Source organism: Limulus polyphemus, unplaced genomic scaffold, assembly GCF_000517525.1.
Source record: "Limulus polyphemus unplaced genomic scaffold, Limulus_polyphemus-2.1.2 Scaffold952, whole genome shotgun sequence".
Classification (NCBI taxonomy): Eukaryota; Metazoa; Arthropoda; class Merostomata; order Xiphosura; family Limulidae; genus Limulus; species Limulus polyphemus.
Genome location: NW_013666562.1, coordinates 320,705 through 339,998, shown reverse-complemented (window position 1 = coordinate 339,998; position 19,294 = coordinate 320,705). Strand labels below are relative to the sequence as shown.

Genomic DNA, 19,294 nt, shown 5'->3' with positions numbered 1-19,294 from the left:
CCAGTCTCTGCTGACCTCAGGGCTGAATCAGTCAAAATCAATTTGCTTTTAAAAATTAGGGAATGTGGTTCACCTGTTGCACTGTCTCTGGAGACCTGTTCTTCAGGACTCCCAATGGTTATGTTCCTCCCTTACTTCTTCTAGTGGAGCACAGGAGTCCTTGCCACACCCAGTTCCCAGTCGCTGGGGTGGTGGACAGACGATTTTCCTTCGGAGTGTTAAGTTTTCTCCACTCTCAGAGAAGAGGGCAAAATTGGGGACCCTCCTACCTGGGTCCCTAGAAGTTTTTTTCCAGATGTCGGTAGGAGCAGGACCAACCTATGCGGGAGCCTACTTGTAAAACCAGTCCAGATTTGACACTTAGCTATCCAGTGGGGGGTACTTGGATCCTCTTATGAACACTATGAAGTCTTATGTTGTTCATGCAGGGGGTCCATTATCTCCTTGTAAATTCAAATGCAACGTGATCTCATCTTTGGTCCTTGGTAGGACAGTGTTCCACATCCTCTCCATAATTCCATGGGTAAGCAGAATTCTCCTTGCCCAATTGGTCGTGGACTAAAGCCAACTGTTTGGTGAAATATGGCATATGATCCTGTCAATCCAGGCCTGGGATGTTACCTTTTGGACTTCTTCAGGTTAATCAGAAGGATTGTCCATTTTGGTGTTGCTTTCTTTCTTTCATAAATCTGGTGGTTTGAAACGCATCATTTTGTGGTTACTGGTAGGGATCCTCTCACAAAGATATATATAATTGTGGTCCAACTGCTCTGGCCACCAACGTGGGATATGGATACCATGACCCCTTAAATCCAACCCAAGTTGTGGAATCTTGGCTGTTTGGTTTGGGCTGGACCATCATACTTGTATAATATTCCACCCTTTTCAATTTTCTGTAGTTCTGGGTGAAGAGAATACCTGTTCTGGATGTAGTGTTATGTTCCCCACTTTGATACCACTCCTTATGGTACATAATTGTTCTCTGCAGACACTTTCTGTATGATCTGCTCTCACTGGCCCCTCTGCCTTCTAGCTATTAGTGTCAGCAGGGGTATGTATGTTTTGGAATTTATCATTTTCCTAAACTGAAATTGTATTTCCAAACATATTTACTTCCGCTGACACTCTCCCTCCCCACTAAGAGCCGATGTTAGTGACCGGAATGAGGTAAGTCTCGAAACTGTGATTTTATTGTCTGCACACAGTGCTTATATACAGTACCTGCATAGAGAGTGTGTGAGGGCCGGCATAAAGTTTTGCAAATTAGGGCAGTCGAGTGGGGTATATAAAGACTGGAGCAACCGAACACAATATTAGATGGCAAAGATGATCGAGAAATAGCTATTAGTGTCAGCGGATGTAAGTATGTTTGGAAATACATTTTCAGTTTAGGAAAATGATAACTTTCAAAGGAATAAAAATGTTTTTGTGCCTATATAAATTTATTGATACAATATGACCTGTGAGAGGAATGGAAGAAATTATTAGTGAGGTTATGTTTAAGTTGTAAAAGAAATATTTGACCTATGCTTACTATGATTATATTTTGACTTTTGATGAAATTAATTTACATGCATTTAATAATGTAGTTAAACCTTAAAATAAAAAACATGTTGGCCTAAGATGATCTAAACATATTTTTTGGTTTTTCTTGCATTCTTGTGGCTTATCTATCATTGTTTTTTTTGTCATAGTATTGTGCTTGTTCTCATGTACCAAATTTCTTTAATTTTTGCAAAATCAGATAGTTAAATAGATAGCTAGAGTTGTGTGATTGTGGGTTTAGTCATAAAGAGTGTATAGTGGCGCTTTTAACTGAAATTATCACAGATTGTATTGTAACAACAGAGTAGAGAAGAATAATATGTCTAGTCAATTGTGTTCTAAAGTAATTGAACATACCTGTGTGGACCTTTGACAAAAAGAGACAATTATTTAAAGCTCTGATACAACCTGTGGTAACCAATATTATAATGTTCATATATTTGACTTGCATTAATATATTATTTTAAAACAAGTGGACTGTGTGCTGTTTTTTATTGTTGAAATTTGTTATCAAAAAGTGACAGACACTTACTGTAAAGATATCAACATATCTCAGCTTATTTTATTGTGAACTTGTGTTTCATGAAAAAAACACGTCAAACCATTTCATTTTTTTAGACCACTTAAATGATTTAATTTCATATATGAACTATAGTTTTTCTCTAAAGCATGGTATAACAGTAACTTTTGTCCCCCTTTAAAGTAGTGCCCTTTAATAATCAAAATAAATAATGAAAGAAAATCTATGCATCACTGCCATTATAATCTGTTCTTTTGTTCTCCTTTAAACGAATGCCCTTTCCTAATCAAAATAAATAATAAAAGAAAATATTTGCATCACTTTCAGTATAATCTATTCTTGTTCCCATATAACCCATCTATCTAGCTGATATGTATTTGTAAATAAAATGTCAAACACTTTTGATGGAGAGATGGAAAAAAATCATACAATTTACATTACCATTAACACCTGTCCACAGACAAATGGGTTGCATTTGTCCTTTCTCTCATGGCCTTTCCCTCCACTCACCCCTTTACCTCTCAGCTCATGCCTGGTTCATTTCCTCCTTTATCAGATCCCATCTATCTTCAATGTTTGGAAGATTTGGTGTTGGATCTCTTACACAAAAAGGCCATAGAGAGAGTGCATGACCCTTCACCAGGGTTTTGCTCTTGCTTATTTGTGGTCCCCAAGAGGACCAGGAATAGGCAGCCAGTCATTGACCCTTCCTCTCTCAATCACTAAATAGTTATCCTTCATTTTTTATGGAAAAACTTTTGATATCCAAAACCAGCTCATGGGGTACCAACATCTGCATGAGGGTAGGATGAGGGCACCCAATTGAAGGGGTGAACTGCATGTAGACGTCTCACTCTGTGTTATGTGTCACTCAATCTTGAGGACTTGATGTATGAATCAAAAGAAATGTCTCAAAGATTCTGATTTGGGAATATGAAGGAATGCATCTGAGATGTCAACCTTGGTCATCCACAATCTGAGTAAAAAGGACCAGGAAAAGGGGAGTGAACCAATCAACATAAGTCTTCACACAGGTTTGGGGCTATCCATCTTTCTCCCTCGATTCTTCCTTCTGTGTAGTGGGTCACTCAGCGAAGAGGTTTTGGATGTAGTTGATTTACTGAGTATGGTCTGTCGCACCCTAGCCATTCTACATCATGGGATGCATCCTCTATTACCCGCTTTCCTTCTGTGGGATTGAGTTTCTATATTTACTCAGTTCGGATAACTTTCCTGACTTATCCTCTTCAACTCGGATGTGCTACCTTACTTTTCCACCTTGTGTGTTCCTAGCCATTCTACATCTTGGGATGCATCCTCTATTACCCGCTTTCCTTCTGTGGGATTGAGTTTCTATATTTATTCAGTTCGGATAACTTTCCTGACTTATCCTCTTCAACTCGGATGTGCTACCTTACTTTTCCACCTTGTGTGTTCCAAGCTGTTCATGATGAGGAGATACCTGGTTCAGAAGTGGTGTGGTGCCCCTCCTCAGATTATCTGATCTGTTTCTCTCATCCACAGAAGTATCCTTCAGATGCTTTCGAGGGATATGTTTGTTATTCCCTCCCACCAGTCCCTCATCCATTTCAATGAGAGATTCTAGCTAACCTTGTGATAGGAAAATTATAACATTCAGTAATGATTAGATTATTATAAAATGTACATGTTACTGTAAAACCTTAATTACATTCTGTAAATGTGAGGCTATGTTAAAAAGGGGTAGAAATCAAATACCAAGTAATATGTTCATTGATGAAATTATGTGTATGATTATCTAAAAAATTTTTGATTTTTTGTATATAAATAATATATATATATATATATATTTATTTACAGAAAAGACTGAATTGCTTTTGGAAGTATTTGGAAACACTCTTATCAGACAATCAACTTTAAACTACATACAGAACAAGTCTTCTGAATTAATCAGGTAAGTATATTTTATTTTATAGTGTAGATTAAAACATTTTTATTTATGTGAATCAGTGCTTTTTCTGAGCGACTGAATTCATGATTTTTATATGAATTCAGAAATGTGTGTGATGTGCAGAAATATAAGACTTTCTACCATCTGTCTTTGTAAAGTGAAATAAAAGAAATGCCTCAAAAGCATGTTTGATGATTCAAAACATTATATGATAAATATGTTTTTCTCATATAATATAATTACTAATTTTCTGCAGTTTTGTTTCCAGTGTAAAGAGCACTGGACTTTATGCCCTAAACTGTTGATAGGTAAAGCCACATTTAAACTTCTTAAATATGCTTTGTACAGTACATACAGCTTGGAATAATGATATAAATAATCCCCAGTATTTTGTAGCATGCTGAACAAGTTGTTCCCCTGTTGGGACAGTGGTAAATCTACAGACTTACAATGCTGAAATCTGGGGGTAAATTTCCTACTGTAAACACAGCAGATAGCCCAATGTGGCTTTTCTGTATAACAAAAACACACACACTGAACAAATTGATATATACTGATCTCAGGATAGTAAAGCAACACAAACTATAAGTATCATTTATACATTAGAACACAGTCTAGTATCCATGAATTACATTCTTACAACAGCTTATTACAGTTAGAATAATGATTAAAAAGAAGGACAGAAGAAAATAAACATATATTTGGGATAAACTCGTAAGTGTGATAAAGTATTATCCATCTTAGATACATGTATACACACTTAATTTAAAAGGTTTTACTATCATGTCCGCATGAGGTACACGGAAAAAAAAAGCATAATAATCTATAAGTTAGTGAAGTTCCTTTGAACTGGATACTGTTGAAATGTATATGACACATAAAAAAATGGGTAGTACAGTTATTTATTCTATTTCTTTTGTGACTGGTCTACAGTAAGTCATCAACATGTGTAAGTTTATTTAAAAAATGTCTTTTCATGAGTTGCTGGTGGCTTAACTAATTAATGTTATAATATATGAATCTACTTTTAATATTACACCAAAAATGAAAAACTATAAATAAAATTTACACACACATCACAAGACGATATACTTTTATGTTCTAGTATGTTTTGAAATGTGGAATTTAATCCATCATCCTCCGTGTTGGAGAAGGGCCCACTGTATATGAATATCTAATAATTAACACTTAACTAGAAAAAAAAATATTATGTCTGTACTTTCCAGTTCTTCAATTTATTGTAAATGTAACATTTTTATACAATGTTTTCTTTGTGAAGATACTGTTATATGTTCTTCATTGAAATACCATTAAACAAACAAACAGTACATAGATTGGTTCCGATACCAGCTAGTTAATTAAATAAATGGAGATTTAAGAGCAAAATTCAGTTATACCATATGTTCCTCGAGCAAGTCATGTTAGGCAAATCTATGTTGGAGGAGCTCAATACCTCATAGGGATATGGGAAACACAGCTGTATTAAGTCTCCGATAAATGCTTATATATGGATTTGTTTTACACATAAATGAAAAGCCCTACCTATACAGTATTGTATGTGAACTAAAAATATAAAATCATGAACATAATAACATTCACATGTGATATCGTGCACCTGTAAATGAAAATAACATTCACATGTGATATCCTGCACCTGTAAATGAAAATAACATTCACATGTGATATCCTGCACCTGTAAATGAAAATAACATTCACATGTAATATCCTGCACCTGTAAATGAAAATATGTGAAATGAAATAATACAGTACTGTATTTTATTGTAACACTCACCTATGAATGGTGAAGACGAAGACCTTTAGCTGATGAGAGGAAGATTTGTGATGATGATGGTAATAGATTTGGAGGCTGAGAGTTTAGTTTAAGATAGGTGGATCATTGGAAAATTCGGCCTCAAACTCCAATGAAGCAGATATAGATATTGTTTGGATGGGGTCAGAAGGCATCATATCGGCTGACTTGGGCTTCATAAAGTCAGTAATTTCAGCTGTTTGGCTTTCCTCCACAAATCTTTCAAGATTTCTCTATAGGGTGCTAGAACGTCATTAAACCCTCTTTTAAATTTAATGCCTCTCTCCATTATGGGATTCATGTTTACAGCCATTTCTGTGAGCTCATCTTCCTTGGATAGGAAATCAGACACAGCCTTTGCTGTGAGGATGGGCTTAGCAGGTTCTGTCTCTTCAGCATCTTCATCACTGTTTCTGGAGGCTATCAATGCTTCAAATTCTTCATTTGTTGGCACAACTACCTCCTCATCCCTCATATTATCTAACCCCTCACCTCTGATTTCTTTAGCGAGTCTCACGATGTTGGCAATTTCCTTCTCAACCATTGGAAAGCCCTTAAAATTTCTCATCCGTTGGTTCATATGGCTTACTCTGGCCTTTAATTGGAGGAGTGGAGACTTCTACTTATGTCAATGTCCCAAGCAATTTGGTTGCATTACCCACTGGAGAAAATTGGTACAGGTTGGTATGTGGACCACACCTCAGATCTTTATATTGAACTATTTACATGATTTTTGTGGTTTCTTCCTCGGATGGGTTTAGGCTACCCCTATGGCTATTTTATGTGCCCCAGCTCAATTGTGTTACTCTAATTCTTTTCAGGGACCCTCTCATCATTATCATCCCACTCTGTATAAAATTCCTGGTATCAATGAACTCTGTTCAGATGGGGTGTTCCATAAGATCACCTTGACACTTTCCGGGTGGTACACAATTATTCCGTACCATACATGATATACAATACTGGACTGCCACTTATGGACTTTCATGAGTAAAGCATAAAGGGATTTTGCCCATCTCTGCTGACCCCTGGATTGAATGAATTGGGGTTGTTTTGCTTTTCAAAATAGGGAACATGGTTCACTCATTGCACAATCTCTGGAGCATCATTCTTTGGGCCTCCCCAGTACAAATGTTCCTCTCATTTCTGGAGCATGGGAATCCTTACCATGGGAGTTGCTGGAGTGGTGGACAGAGGTCTATTCCTCCTGAGTGATGTTTGAACACTTTATTCTACTCAAGGAGAAGAGGGCAAAGCTGGATACCTTCTCACCCATAACCTTGGATCATTTTTCCAGATGTATGGAGGGAGAAGGACCAGCCTTGTGGGAGTCTCCTCATAATTCCAGTTCAGAGATGACACTTCCCAATCCAAGTGTGTCATGGCCCTTCTTTTTTGTCATTATATTACTTTTCATGATCATGGAAGAGGGCCTTTGAGTACTTGTAATTCAGCACATGGAGTGTAAAGTCCATGGTCCATTGGTTGAACTTTCTTTGTTCCACATGTAAGAATTCTATCCTGTTTCCAAAATATATCTGTTACAGTTTACTGCATTGACTGCTAGCTGTATTAAAAAACTACTTAGCCTTTAATAACCCAGCCACCTAGTAACTTGTCAAAAATGTCATTACTTTCTTTGTTTGTGAAGGCAAATAAATCTACAAGTATGAGTGACTTTTCTACTGTTGTCAACAAGCAAGCCAAACAGCAACTGGACCAATCTGAAATCATTAGTGAACCAGTTAGTGGCACTGCACAACAAGTGCAGCAGTTGCTTGATTAACATTTAATTCAGGATGCATCTTGCGTATCCACAAATTTTCTTTAATGAGTAGCATTTCTTTACTATCTGCACTCCCCAAGACGTTCGTGTTTTGAAGTGACATTTGTGTCGTTTAAATAGTGACGAAGGATGGATGACTGTTTATATGCTGTGTTTTGCCTCTAGAAACATTGATTCCAGAGAGTCCCAATCAACCTATCCTGTTGTCTACCCTGCAGACTTTTGGCAATCAACAGCATGCATTTTGCTCATCATGGTACAATAATTATCGGTGGCTTCACTATCAAGAAGGAGATGACAGTTTTCTTTGTTTCTACTGTTTTGCAACAGAGAAGCACACTTTACAAGATTTGGTTCATGCACTGGAAAAAGGCTCTTGAGAAGTTTGAAAATATCAGAATTCAGCCTTACATCACAATGCTATTGATTTATTTGAGAAGATCCAAAGTGCCACAGAGAATGTAGGAGAAAAGCTTAATATAAGTCTTGGAAATCAAAAGGCAGAAATAACAAAGATGTTGCAAGTCATTCTCAACAGTATCAGCTATCTAGATAGATGAGGTCTTGCTTTATGTGGTTGATGACCTTGAAAAGAGAGGTGAATCTGACTCAAACCTTCTACAAATTAGTAGGACACAGGCTGAATATAACCCAGGCATTCTCAAATAAATGGAAGGGTCCCAAGATAAATATACCAGTCTTGACATAGTTTAGCATCTTGGTCAATGAGACAAAAGATCTATCCAATATTGACCAGAGGATCTTATGCTTATGCTATGTAGATCATGATTTGAAAGTCCATGAAGAAGTCATAAAAAAGGTGTACAGATTAGAATCTGCTTCTGTTAATAATAATAACTATTGAAGATGTCCTATTGTGTAAGAATCCGATAATTGACAAATGCAATGGTCAATCCAATTTGATGGATGATATGATTTATTCTGGGAGTACATTGAAGAAAGAAGGTCTGTTGGTTTTGTTTCCTCCCCTACACATCCAAAACATAGGAAAGTTCAACAACAATTTGAAGTACATCAGAATATCTCATTTCAACAAAGGATTATTACTGAAGTATTTATTTATAGGGGTTGATCTTGTCAGAGAAGCAAATAAGGCTAGAGTTGAACAAAAGGGGGTTCCAAGTGCTTGAAAAATTGGAGACAGTCTTAACCAACTTTCAAGGAACCCAACATTCAGTTCAAGAATGTGATTACATTATATGGTACCGACTTCAAACATCCAGATCATCGTCAAACATAGCTGAACTTTTTACACACTGGCAATGAACAGTCTATAGTTAACTAACTCCAATCTCTGTCATCCAGAGAGAGAGAGAATACTTTTCTGATCTTAGTAATCACAGCAACAAATGCTGTAAGCAAGAAAACCTTTAGTGCTCTTTACAGGCTGAAGACATGGCTACGAACATTAACATGTAAAGCCAAGCTCAACTGGTGCATGATACTCCATATCCACAAGGATAAAACTGATGCTCTGCCAATGCAAAGTGTGGCCAATGAGTTCGTTAGCAGAAAAGATAGCAGCTTGCATATATTTGGACAAATTAAGTAACACTTAAGTTTTAATAATACTTATTATCAACATTTTAATTGAGTTAATCTGTTTGAGAGCATTTATCTATGAGTGAATGGGTGAAATTGATTTTATATTAAGGTTGAAAAGTCGGGGGGGGGGGGGGTTGAAGCCCAAAAGCCCACCACCCTTATCCACAATTTTGAACACTACATGTTAAACATGTGAAACTTAGGTTGAAGTTAGCTCAAGGCAGATGTACGAGGGATATGGTTGTTCTATGTGCGGAGGTATCTATTAGAAATACATTTTCAAATTAGAAAAATGATAACTTTCCAAATATTTAAATGTTTTAAAAAACAAGCTGAAATGAAGCAGTTGGGAATAGTAGATATTTCATACAATTGCTACAATACTTAAATAAAAATTGAGAAAAACAGTAAAGAAAGATTTTGGTCTTCACGCCCACACAAGGAAGATGGCATACGAAAAATTGCCTAGTTCTAGCTTAAAACAGGTAAAGTACAGTTAACCAACTAGCTAGAGAACAACAAAAGAGCTACAGAGAAAAACTGATGCTCATAGCCATCATAGCGATGCTTAGTAGAAGGAAAAAGCCCAGTATAAGTAAACCACGAGTTTGACATGATGAACTGATGATGCTAACCTCTTAGTACAGTGGAAGCTATGAGAAAGTTAGGGTTAACTACCATGTTTGGAATTCTTGAGGCTGTATCCTTTACGGATTGTAGTGTAGTCATCCAAGTTAAAAGGCCACCACTTCACTGCTCTCAACAGGCAACCAATTACTTGAGAGTTTTGTTTGTGGGAAGTACGATGAGTTGCAGAAATTAACCAATGAAGTGTGAGAATTACTTGTGGGTTGCTATGCTCACTCCTTGAAAACTCATAAGGATATTGAGAAAATATCATTTAAAAATTCATGTTGGGAGCTAGAAATCAGTTCTCCCCAGAATGAAAGCTCAGTTGAGAAGTTGTTTGCAGATCAGTTCTCAGGGACAGAAAGTAAGTAACAAGTTAAAAATGCTGAAGGTATCCAATATTCAAAGAAGCCAGGTTGTCACTCTAACATGATGTAAGTTACAAATGCTATTTCTCTCAGTCGATCAATGTAACTAAAAAACTAAATGTACGATATAGCTAATAACCTGACTATGTCCGAGTATACCTCTAGTAATACTGTGATTGAAGAGTTGTTAGGAATAATGAACTATTGGAAATTGCCGAGAAATTAAGTCAACATGTCAGCAACTGATGAAAAGTGTTGTAATTGCCTCTTAAGAAAGTGTTATTAAAGATTGATGCTTTTTGTAATTTCTGTCTGTGAGTCATTCGTTATTCTAAATGTATACTCATTGAACTTGAATATGGGAGAAAAGCAGGGTAAATTAGGCCCCGATTAGTTATTTATACAGAATGTAGGAAAAGGTGTAGGTGTGTAGAATTAAAACTGTTTTGCATATACTTTTATTTATTAACATGCACAGAAAAATACTTTTTATATTTGTATGTTAAAGTAGTGAATCACTTCACAATAATGTGTTTATTGGTGACTTTTTATACATAAAGTACAATTTTAATTGTATATGATACTCTTATTCAAAGACAAAGGTGGTGGTGGTGGCAGTTGCATTTCAGTTTACATTGTGGTGAGGGTGAATGTTTTGTGAAGACCCAGGAGCTGCTAATTACTATCATACATATAATTTTACAACTAGAAAGATTATATAGTTACTAGTGAACCCATGGACCTATAACCCAAATTTATAGGGCTGCCATAATGCAAATTTAATGCTTGAACTACAATTTTGCACATTTTCAGTTTAATGATAACTGTCACTATAATACAAATTTAATTTTCTTTAACCAAGTTACAACTGGTAGTTTGTAAGCCTATTTATTTATGTGATCTAATATACATTAATGCCAAGTTTGGGGTCCACTTCCGGGGAATCCCTGTAAAACTGTTTTCATGAAATACTCAAGTTCCCTAAGGGGTTGGGTCATTTATAAATAATATGTAATAGTATTTTGAGATATAAGGGTGACAGGGACTCTTCCTTGAACTTATGACTGCTTTGATATGATATGAAAAAATTTATGCCTTATCAAAAAGCTAGTTTTTCTTCCAGAAACTTGACATTTTTGTCCAAACATACAAGATTATTTTATGAGTTTTTTTTTTTACAATCTTAATTCTTGATTTTATAAATAGATGCTTACACATATATTAACCCTTTCAGTATGACTTCTATATTATTAAAATATAAATGATTTAAATATAAATAAATTACCTAGGATACATAAGGAATGCTTCTCAATTTTTGGAAAAATTTTCACACACAGTTTCTGAAATTTGCATATGGGTCATATGCATTCCAACAGACATACTTGTGTTACACATGCCCCTGTCTTGGTGGTGAGTCAGCATTAATTTTTGGACTTAAAAGGCTCAAATCTGGGGCTTAATTGCTTGTGTAGTATAGAATGCAGATAATTTATTGTGCAGCTTTGTGCTAAAAAACAAACAAACAAAGCAGTACATGTGCCCCAGCAGTTATTTATTGAAACATGTTGCATATGCAATCTGAGGGGAAAATAACACAAGAACATCTAATAAGCAAAGTTTTACTTGTCCAGTTTTGAAAAATATGTTAATTACTTTTACAAGATATTGTTGTGGAGTGCTACGTTCAAAATTTTTTTGTGCAATTTGTGAGTCCCACCAGTCTAAAAAAACATATAGTTGGAAAACTATAGCCAAACAGTACTGAAATGTTTATAATCTTATTGAAATACAGTATTAAAAAAGAAATAGCTTTGAAATATAAACTAATAAATAGTTTCTCTTGAAAAATATGTCTAAATTTTGATGAAAGTTTCTGAAGAAAAGTTGCATGATGATAAAATAGAAAATATTATGATGTGTCCTTGCTGCCATGTTAGTACTACTCATTTTTAACTCTATCATGACCTACAAGTTCCTTTGAGGTGTTGAATGCACAATTGATAGTAATATTTCAAAATTTAATAAAAATAATGAATCTAACTTTGTTACAACAATTTGTTCCACAAAAATTTTTGGATTGATATTTGTCAATTTTTTAACATTTATTCAGTGTAATTCACAAATAAGAATGTAAATAATGTTAAAAACTTACATTTCTGTACAGATCCAAGAAGTCTTGTCTAGAAACAACATACTTAAAAATTTTTTATAATATTTTCTGTCTATCTCAAAGCATAAGTTTTATTTGCTAAGAAACTATCATCTCTTTAGATGATAGTCCGAAGATTTATTATCGTAGGTATTTGTTCGCATCACATACTTTGAAGTTATGAAAGGGTGGGAACAGCTAATATTGAAAAACAGCCTGGAAATTAGCTACAAGCAAAGGTTGAAGTACCATTGGATAGAGCAGATTATAAACTGTTGACCGTGAATAAAGTGGTTTCAGTAAGAAAGTGATTAGATATAGCTTCTGCAGAGAAAAACAACTGGAATTTAGTGTGAAGTTTAGAAGTTTTGTTTAACTTTTTAGACATTCTTTTCATTCCTAGAAATGTTGTTAAGTTACATATTGTTGGAAAGCTGTGGGAAGTTTATTTTATGACGTCAGGTAAACCTCACTAGGTTTTTTAGAGTATGATAGTAATAGCAAAATATTCCAGTGAAAGAAATTCTATTTTGTATTGAATGTTATTGTTATGTTTATTGTATTCACACAATGCATACAAATAAATGAGCATTCAGTTTATTGAAAACAAGTTATATTTATTAAATAGAGTTTGATTTTGCCCAAGACTATTGTTAGCAAAAATATAGTTACCTAGCCTGATCATTAGACACCATTTTGAATGGTCAGTTGCTAGGTCACTATTAAATCTTATCAATTTGTATGGTGTTTTTATTTTAAGGCAGAAGAGGTGACTATTGCAATCAGCAAAATAAAGTTTCATAATAGGTATGCTAATGAAAATCAATCATGTTGAAAGTGATTGTATACATTATGTGGATCTTTCTGATCAACACAAAATAAACAATTTAAATTCTAAGATGAAAGGAAGTATTTTTATGTGTTTTTTTTTTTCAAAAAAAACGTCTCAAAACAAAATTTTGGAAATTTCACAGCATAGATTTTTTTATAAAAACTAAATCATATTAGATACTAGATTGGACACTGTTAAGTAAGTTCATGCTTGGTTTCATGTAATGTGATTATTCATTTCCACTGTGAGAAGATAAAATGAAGGAATATCATTGACACCCTTTCCAGTCTGGAAAAGGTTAACTTAAAGCCTAAATTCCTGACTAATAGTAAATGAAACATAATTTGAACATGAATAGGAATGTTTTAACGTTTTACTGCATATTTTTAATGAACAACTTAGTAATCATGTTCACATGTGACTCTTTATGGGTTTTTGTAAGATTAACTGTTCTAATCACTTTATAAATTATTTATAAACAGTTTAGATGCTTACATGTACATAACAATTAAGTTTGCTTTGAAATATTTTAATTTTAGAATACGTTTTATTTATTTCTTATTTTTATATTTTTATTGTGTGTGTATTTTATAACAGAATGGTAACAGATTTTGAAGAGCTTAAACAGAAGATGCCCTTCATAAATCTTGAGGCACTAAAGGTGAGATATTACTTAATTTCAGTGAATTATATGCACTGGCTATCCACTTTGTTATGGATTGTATCTAATGTCAGACTTGATCACTTTTCAATGTGATAATAGTCTGTATTCAGCATGACATAGACTCCACAACATGGTTTATGTCTTGTTTGATTATAACCTAGAATATTCCTTGAGGAATATTGATTAGTATAGGTTAGTTAAGGTTAGATTCGGTAAAATAAATAATAATATAATAAAACATTTTCATGAGGCATGCATTCGAGCTGCTTGGAGTAGCTTGTGGGTAATGCAATTTGATAGCGTAAGCCTGACAAAGTTTGTGAAGTTACACATACTGTATTAAAAGTTAGAGTATTAAAATTATACACAAGTAAAAATGGTCACATGTTCGATCCTTGAGTCAAAGCCTGTATTGAAAGAGTTTGTAACTGGCCCAATGCTAAATGAGCAGTGCATGTATTGAACGTACATAGTCTAGTCTAGTAGGCTTGGCTGTGGGATCTGAATGGGAACATTCCAAACATCATGAACAGACTACTACAAAGTGTATGCTATATGTGCATGACATTGTGTGAGAATATTGTATGTGCCATTTGGCAGGAATTTCCATGAAATGAACATCAGCTTCATCTTTGGTGGTATATCAAACTGAAATGTTACAGCACTTTCACTGTGTTGTTGGAGGTTTCAAAGATAACATACAAGAGAAAGTAAGGATTCCCATGTTATGTTAAGCAAAGAGGAAAGTGATTTGCAACTGGGATTATTTTGATTTGAAAATTGCGATGCAAACCTGTCTCCTGTTTTTCTTTCTATTCTTAAGACATCTACACCTGTTGTTGTTGATTCACATGTTAGATTCATCAGGTAGTCTCCGAAAACAAAATCAATGTAGTATGTAAATATATTTGTATAAGAGTAAAAAATGTAGAAATTTTATGTTCTTAATATATTAAGGCAATATATGTAAACAAAAACTTTGGTTCCAGTGCTTACTTACTATAATGGTCAAGCGTAAAAGGCTGTCCAAATTATTTTGTATTCAGAAGATGACATAATTAAAATAAAATTACAATTAAAGTGACAGAAAAGTGCTTGGCTCATTGCAGCCAACATGTAACTTTCTTACGTTTTTCTCTGAATAACTAAAAAAAATTGTAAATCACACTTTTTTTATTCCAAAACTATAAATATTTGAATACAATTCAACTAGCTTTCACATGCAACTTAATATTACATAACATTTATGTTGAGGAAGATAAAATTGACGAAAATCAATCAACAATTTTTTGTCATAGTTACAAAAAAATTGTTTCTATAAGTGTTCATGTGGATTATAATTGTTTTAAATGTCAGGGTTTGACATAAGCATAACATAAACATGTAAATTTTGTGTACTGCCATTTGTCAGTCGCATATAAAACCTAACATTGAAGTTGTATATTGTGTTGTTTATTATAAAGTTGTCAATTTATGAATGATATAAGCATTTGATATCATTATGTAGATTATTATTTTTCTATTATCTATTAATTTTGACTTCATTTTACCTGCCTCTAATACATTCATGTATAGCAATCTATTTATAAACTTTTATTTTCTGATACGATCCCTCACCTCTGTACACAGATTAGCTATTTTCCTCTTGAAGTCACACTTTTCTGCCTGAGAGACCTGCATGCCACCAGCTTTGTGAAACCCCTACCTAAAATTCATGTGAAAATACACTATTGCATAATGAAGATTCATGCAGCAAAACACTTCACTAAAAGAAGTGTGACACATTGGGCAAATGCTTTCTCCACACTTGTGTACAAAAATCCTAATTCTTTTCCTCAGCACAGTCGTGCAAAAACATGTTAAATTTTTCTGAGACTTGTTGAAGTATTTTACTACAACTACTTTAATTTGTATTTTCAACCTTCCAATATGAATTCACAAATTAACATGAATTCTTCTTCTGCTGAAGTATATACAACTTTCACTACAGTTACCAACAAGTTACGAAGATTTTTGCCTTTTGAGTTTGTAACAGCCATCATCCATCATATCGTGGAGTTCATGTTACTGCTTTGACTCTCTTCTTCCATCCATGTCACACATTTTCCTTCAGGGAAATTTTAAGCTGATGTTGAGGAGGAGGAAATGAAGTGACTTTTACCATCCAGTACATCTCTGCCTTTCAAATTTTCACGCCTGCCTTATGTATACCTTCTATCTATGGTTCATTTCTTTTCCCCAACCTGTTTGTTCAGTACCCGACACTTCCTTTGGGTTTAAATTTCCTCTTACTGTTTTATGCCTTGTTTCCCCACCTTATCAGGTAACACATAGAAGTTACTGGTAAGATAGAGTGCTTTCCTCCTTAACAAGTAACTCCTAGGACTTAATGCTTAGACAATGTTTCTTACTCCTTAACATGCCCACATATGATATTGTTTAGATCTAGTTCATTACTACTCAATTTGTATGTTACTTAATTACTCTTTAACATATACCTCTTTGTTAGATATACATGACTGTTTCATTTAAATTTAATAGAAGAGTTATAATTTAGACAGATATAAAGTGTGAGTGTTAAATTTAGTATTTTTAAAAGCAATAATTTATTGCAGGTTTGCTTACATAACTGTTTACAAATCATTTGTTGTGTGGTTCAGTTGTTGTGAATTGATATCACATAACTCAAACCTTCGGAATTTTTGTTGTTGCTTTAAGTGTGTACTGTTACATCATAATGTCCCATAGTTTGTTGAAAGTTCTAGGCCTCAGTCAGGCAAAATATGTAGGCAATCAAGTTGGAAGAAAGTTAAGTAAGTGAAAGTTAAAGTGTTTCAGTTTTCGACATAACAGGCAATTTCTAAAGAGAGTTTCACAGCTTGTATTGTAATAACTGAGGTATAAGAGAATAATTAGTCTCGTCAGAAGGTGTTCTAAAGTAATTGAACCTGCCTGTGTGGATATACAAGATTGTTAGACTGTTTAGTTTAAGAGTTATTAATTAGCTCATTTGGTGATTTAGTGTGTAATGGTTATTTACTTTTCTTAACATGAGAGTTAAAAGTAGTTATTTTAAAGGCGATAGTTATGACGAGTTTGGTTTCATAACTCGGTAAGAGTCATATGTTGTGTGTGTGGTTCAATAGTAGTATTCTTGATGCCAAGTTACTTGAATCTTCAGTATTTTTCTGGTTTCCGTAAATGAGTATTGTTCCATTACAATGTTGCATATTTTACAGAAAGTTTGAGGTCTCAGTGAACAAGGTATATATATAGGTGACTAGCAAGTGCAACTTAAGTAGAGAAAAGACAAGTCAAATGGAAGATAATTAGACAGATTTAGAGTGAATGAATCGCTGTTTAGCCATGACAGGCAATTTCTAAAGAAGTTAAGTCAGAAAAAGTAAAGTAATGTGTCAGGTTTTATGTATATGTAAGCTTGTATTCTTTACAGTAGGTGTCTGCGACTTGTTGGCTATGAATTCGAACAATAAATGTACAGCACACACAGTCCACTTGTTTTAAAATAATATACTCAAAACAAGTCAAACAGATGTACAAAAATTCTTTACATTATAGGATATCACAGTTGTATATAAAACTCTAAATAATTCTCTTCTTTCTTTTGTCAAACGTCCACATAGACTGATTCAAGTACTTTAGAATCCAATTGACAGGGCGAATTATTTTTCTCTATTCTGTTTCTTACTATACAGACTGTGATTAATTCACTTATGTTACCTCATGGGTTACTCGTGGGCATGCAGTTCTCTTAGCCACCAAAGTGCAACTTTAAGAGGAAAATAGCTAATCTGTGTATGGAGGTGAGTATCTATTGAAAATACATTTTCAATTAAGGAAAATGGTATTTTTCACCTTTTTTTCTTGCTTGTAAATTGTTCTTCATTATTACGGTTGTGAAAAGTGTACAAATTTTTATATTTCTAATCAGACTTCAGTTAATTTTTCTGCAACTTAGAAGTGATTTAATATTTTGTGTTTGCAGTACAAGGAACGAGATAGCTTAGAATCTGTGTTCAAGTTTTGGCGAAATCCAGATAGTACTTTGTTTGATATATCAAAATATTGGTAAGTTTTAGTGGTGTTGAATATATTTAAATTGTAGTAAAAATGAATTTCGATAGTCTACCATTCGTTAGAACAGTTATGTTCTACTCCATTTTGTTTTAATTTTTTGTAATTTGTTCATTATGTATTTCAAATCAGAGGTATGTATTTCAGATTTATCTTTTGCTTGTCATAAATTACGACTCAGGAAGTTTATTTTGTTTTTGATGCCAGAACTCATTGGCTGGACTAGTCTATGAAAGTGAAATTTATTTATATTTGTAGTGTATCAAAACTTTAATGTTGAGGTTTTGAAAATCAAAGCTTGTTATAGCACAAGAAACTAATATGCCTAACATGATTGCCTTAAACCTAATCATGAATATTAGACCTATTGATTACCAGTTTTTGTGAGCTCTTTTTGTTTAACACCCTAACTTTAAAAAATGGGTTTTATTTTAAATATCTAAATTCATTGAGAAGGGGTTTTGTTTCATACATTTGAATATTGTTAGGTTTAGCAGTTGTTTGTTATATTTCTAATGTTCTTAAGGAAAAATTCTGTTTGATACAAATAAGTATTGACCACCCCAAATATTTGATACATTTTCATTTGAGTGTTGTTGAAAAAAGATGTTGAACACATTAGTGTTTATTTAGTAAAGGTATCAATTAATAATCACATTATTATTAAATAAATATCTGGTAAAATGGCTAATTTATCTAACTAGTGTGAACTGATAATGATGTTGCTTCTAAGTTTTGGCAATGTCAGATTTTGATTGGTTTTATAAAACAAAATCTAGACAAATACATGTGTTTGATACATATGTGTTTTGATATATAAAGGACAGGTATTTTTTATATATCCCATTAATGGTAACAATAGCTATGAATAAACATGTTGAGAAGGAGGTTATAGTTATAACTATGTTATGGTTGGATTGTCCTTATTTCGCATAATGACAGCTTAATGAGGTCAACTCTGAACTACAGCAGTCACATGATGTACACAAACACATTACATATCAACAAGTTAAAGTTTTGTGTCAGTGGTGATCATTTTAGAACTGACTGCTTCGGGAATCAATGGCGAGTCAGTAGGTCGACTCTGATGGTTACAAAAACAGTGTGTCAGTGGTGATCATTTTAGAACTGACTGCTTCGGGAATCAATGGCGAGTCAGTAGGTCGACTCTGATGGTTACAAAAACAGTGTGTCAGTTGTATGGTCTTTACTTGGGTGAGGAGGAGGAAAATGCTGGTGATACGAAGCCTTTACGTAGAGATTCATACGATAGAACATTAATAAAGGAATTATTTGACTGCTCTGATGATTGAATAATCACTAACACCTGTTGTATGGTTTGTTTTATCACATTGCAAAAACTACTGGTTAAATGTGTTTGAAACTTGAGATGAACTTT

At 33.9% G+C, this 19,294-nt stretch overlaps 1 protein-coding gene across 7 annotated transcripts in view; it reads left to right on the top strand.

Annotated features, from left to right (window-relative positions):
- The window catches only part of LOC106461406 (dynein assembly factor 3, axonemal-like), a 76,008-nt gene that overhangs the window by 18,533 nt on the left and 38,181 nt on the right, over positions 1-19,294 (top strand). For all 7 annotated transcript variants that reach the window (XR_002610972.1, XM_022388357.1, XM_022388361.1 and 4 more), the window contains 3 exons: positions 3,905-3,998; positions 13,734-13,797; positions 17,807-17,889. Coding sequence is in view for 6 of the 7 variants with exons in the window: in XM_022388357.1 (XP_022244065.1) it covers positions 3,905-3,998; positions 13,734-13,797; positions 17,807-17,889 (241 nt within the window). In the remaining variant the exon portion in view is untranslated. The remainder of the gene's footprint in view (positions 1-3,904; positions 3,999-13,733; positions 13,798-17,806; positions 17,890-19,294) is intronic.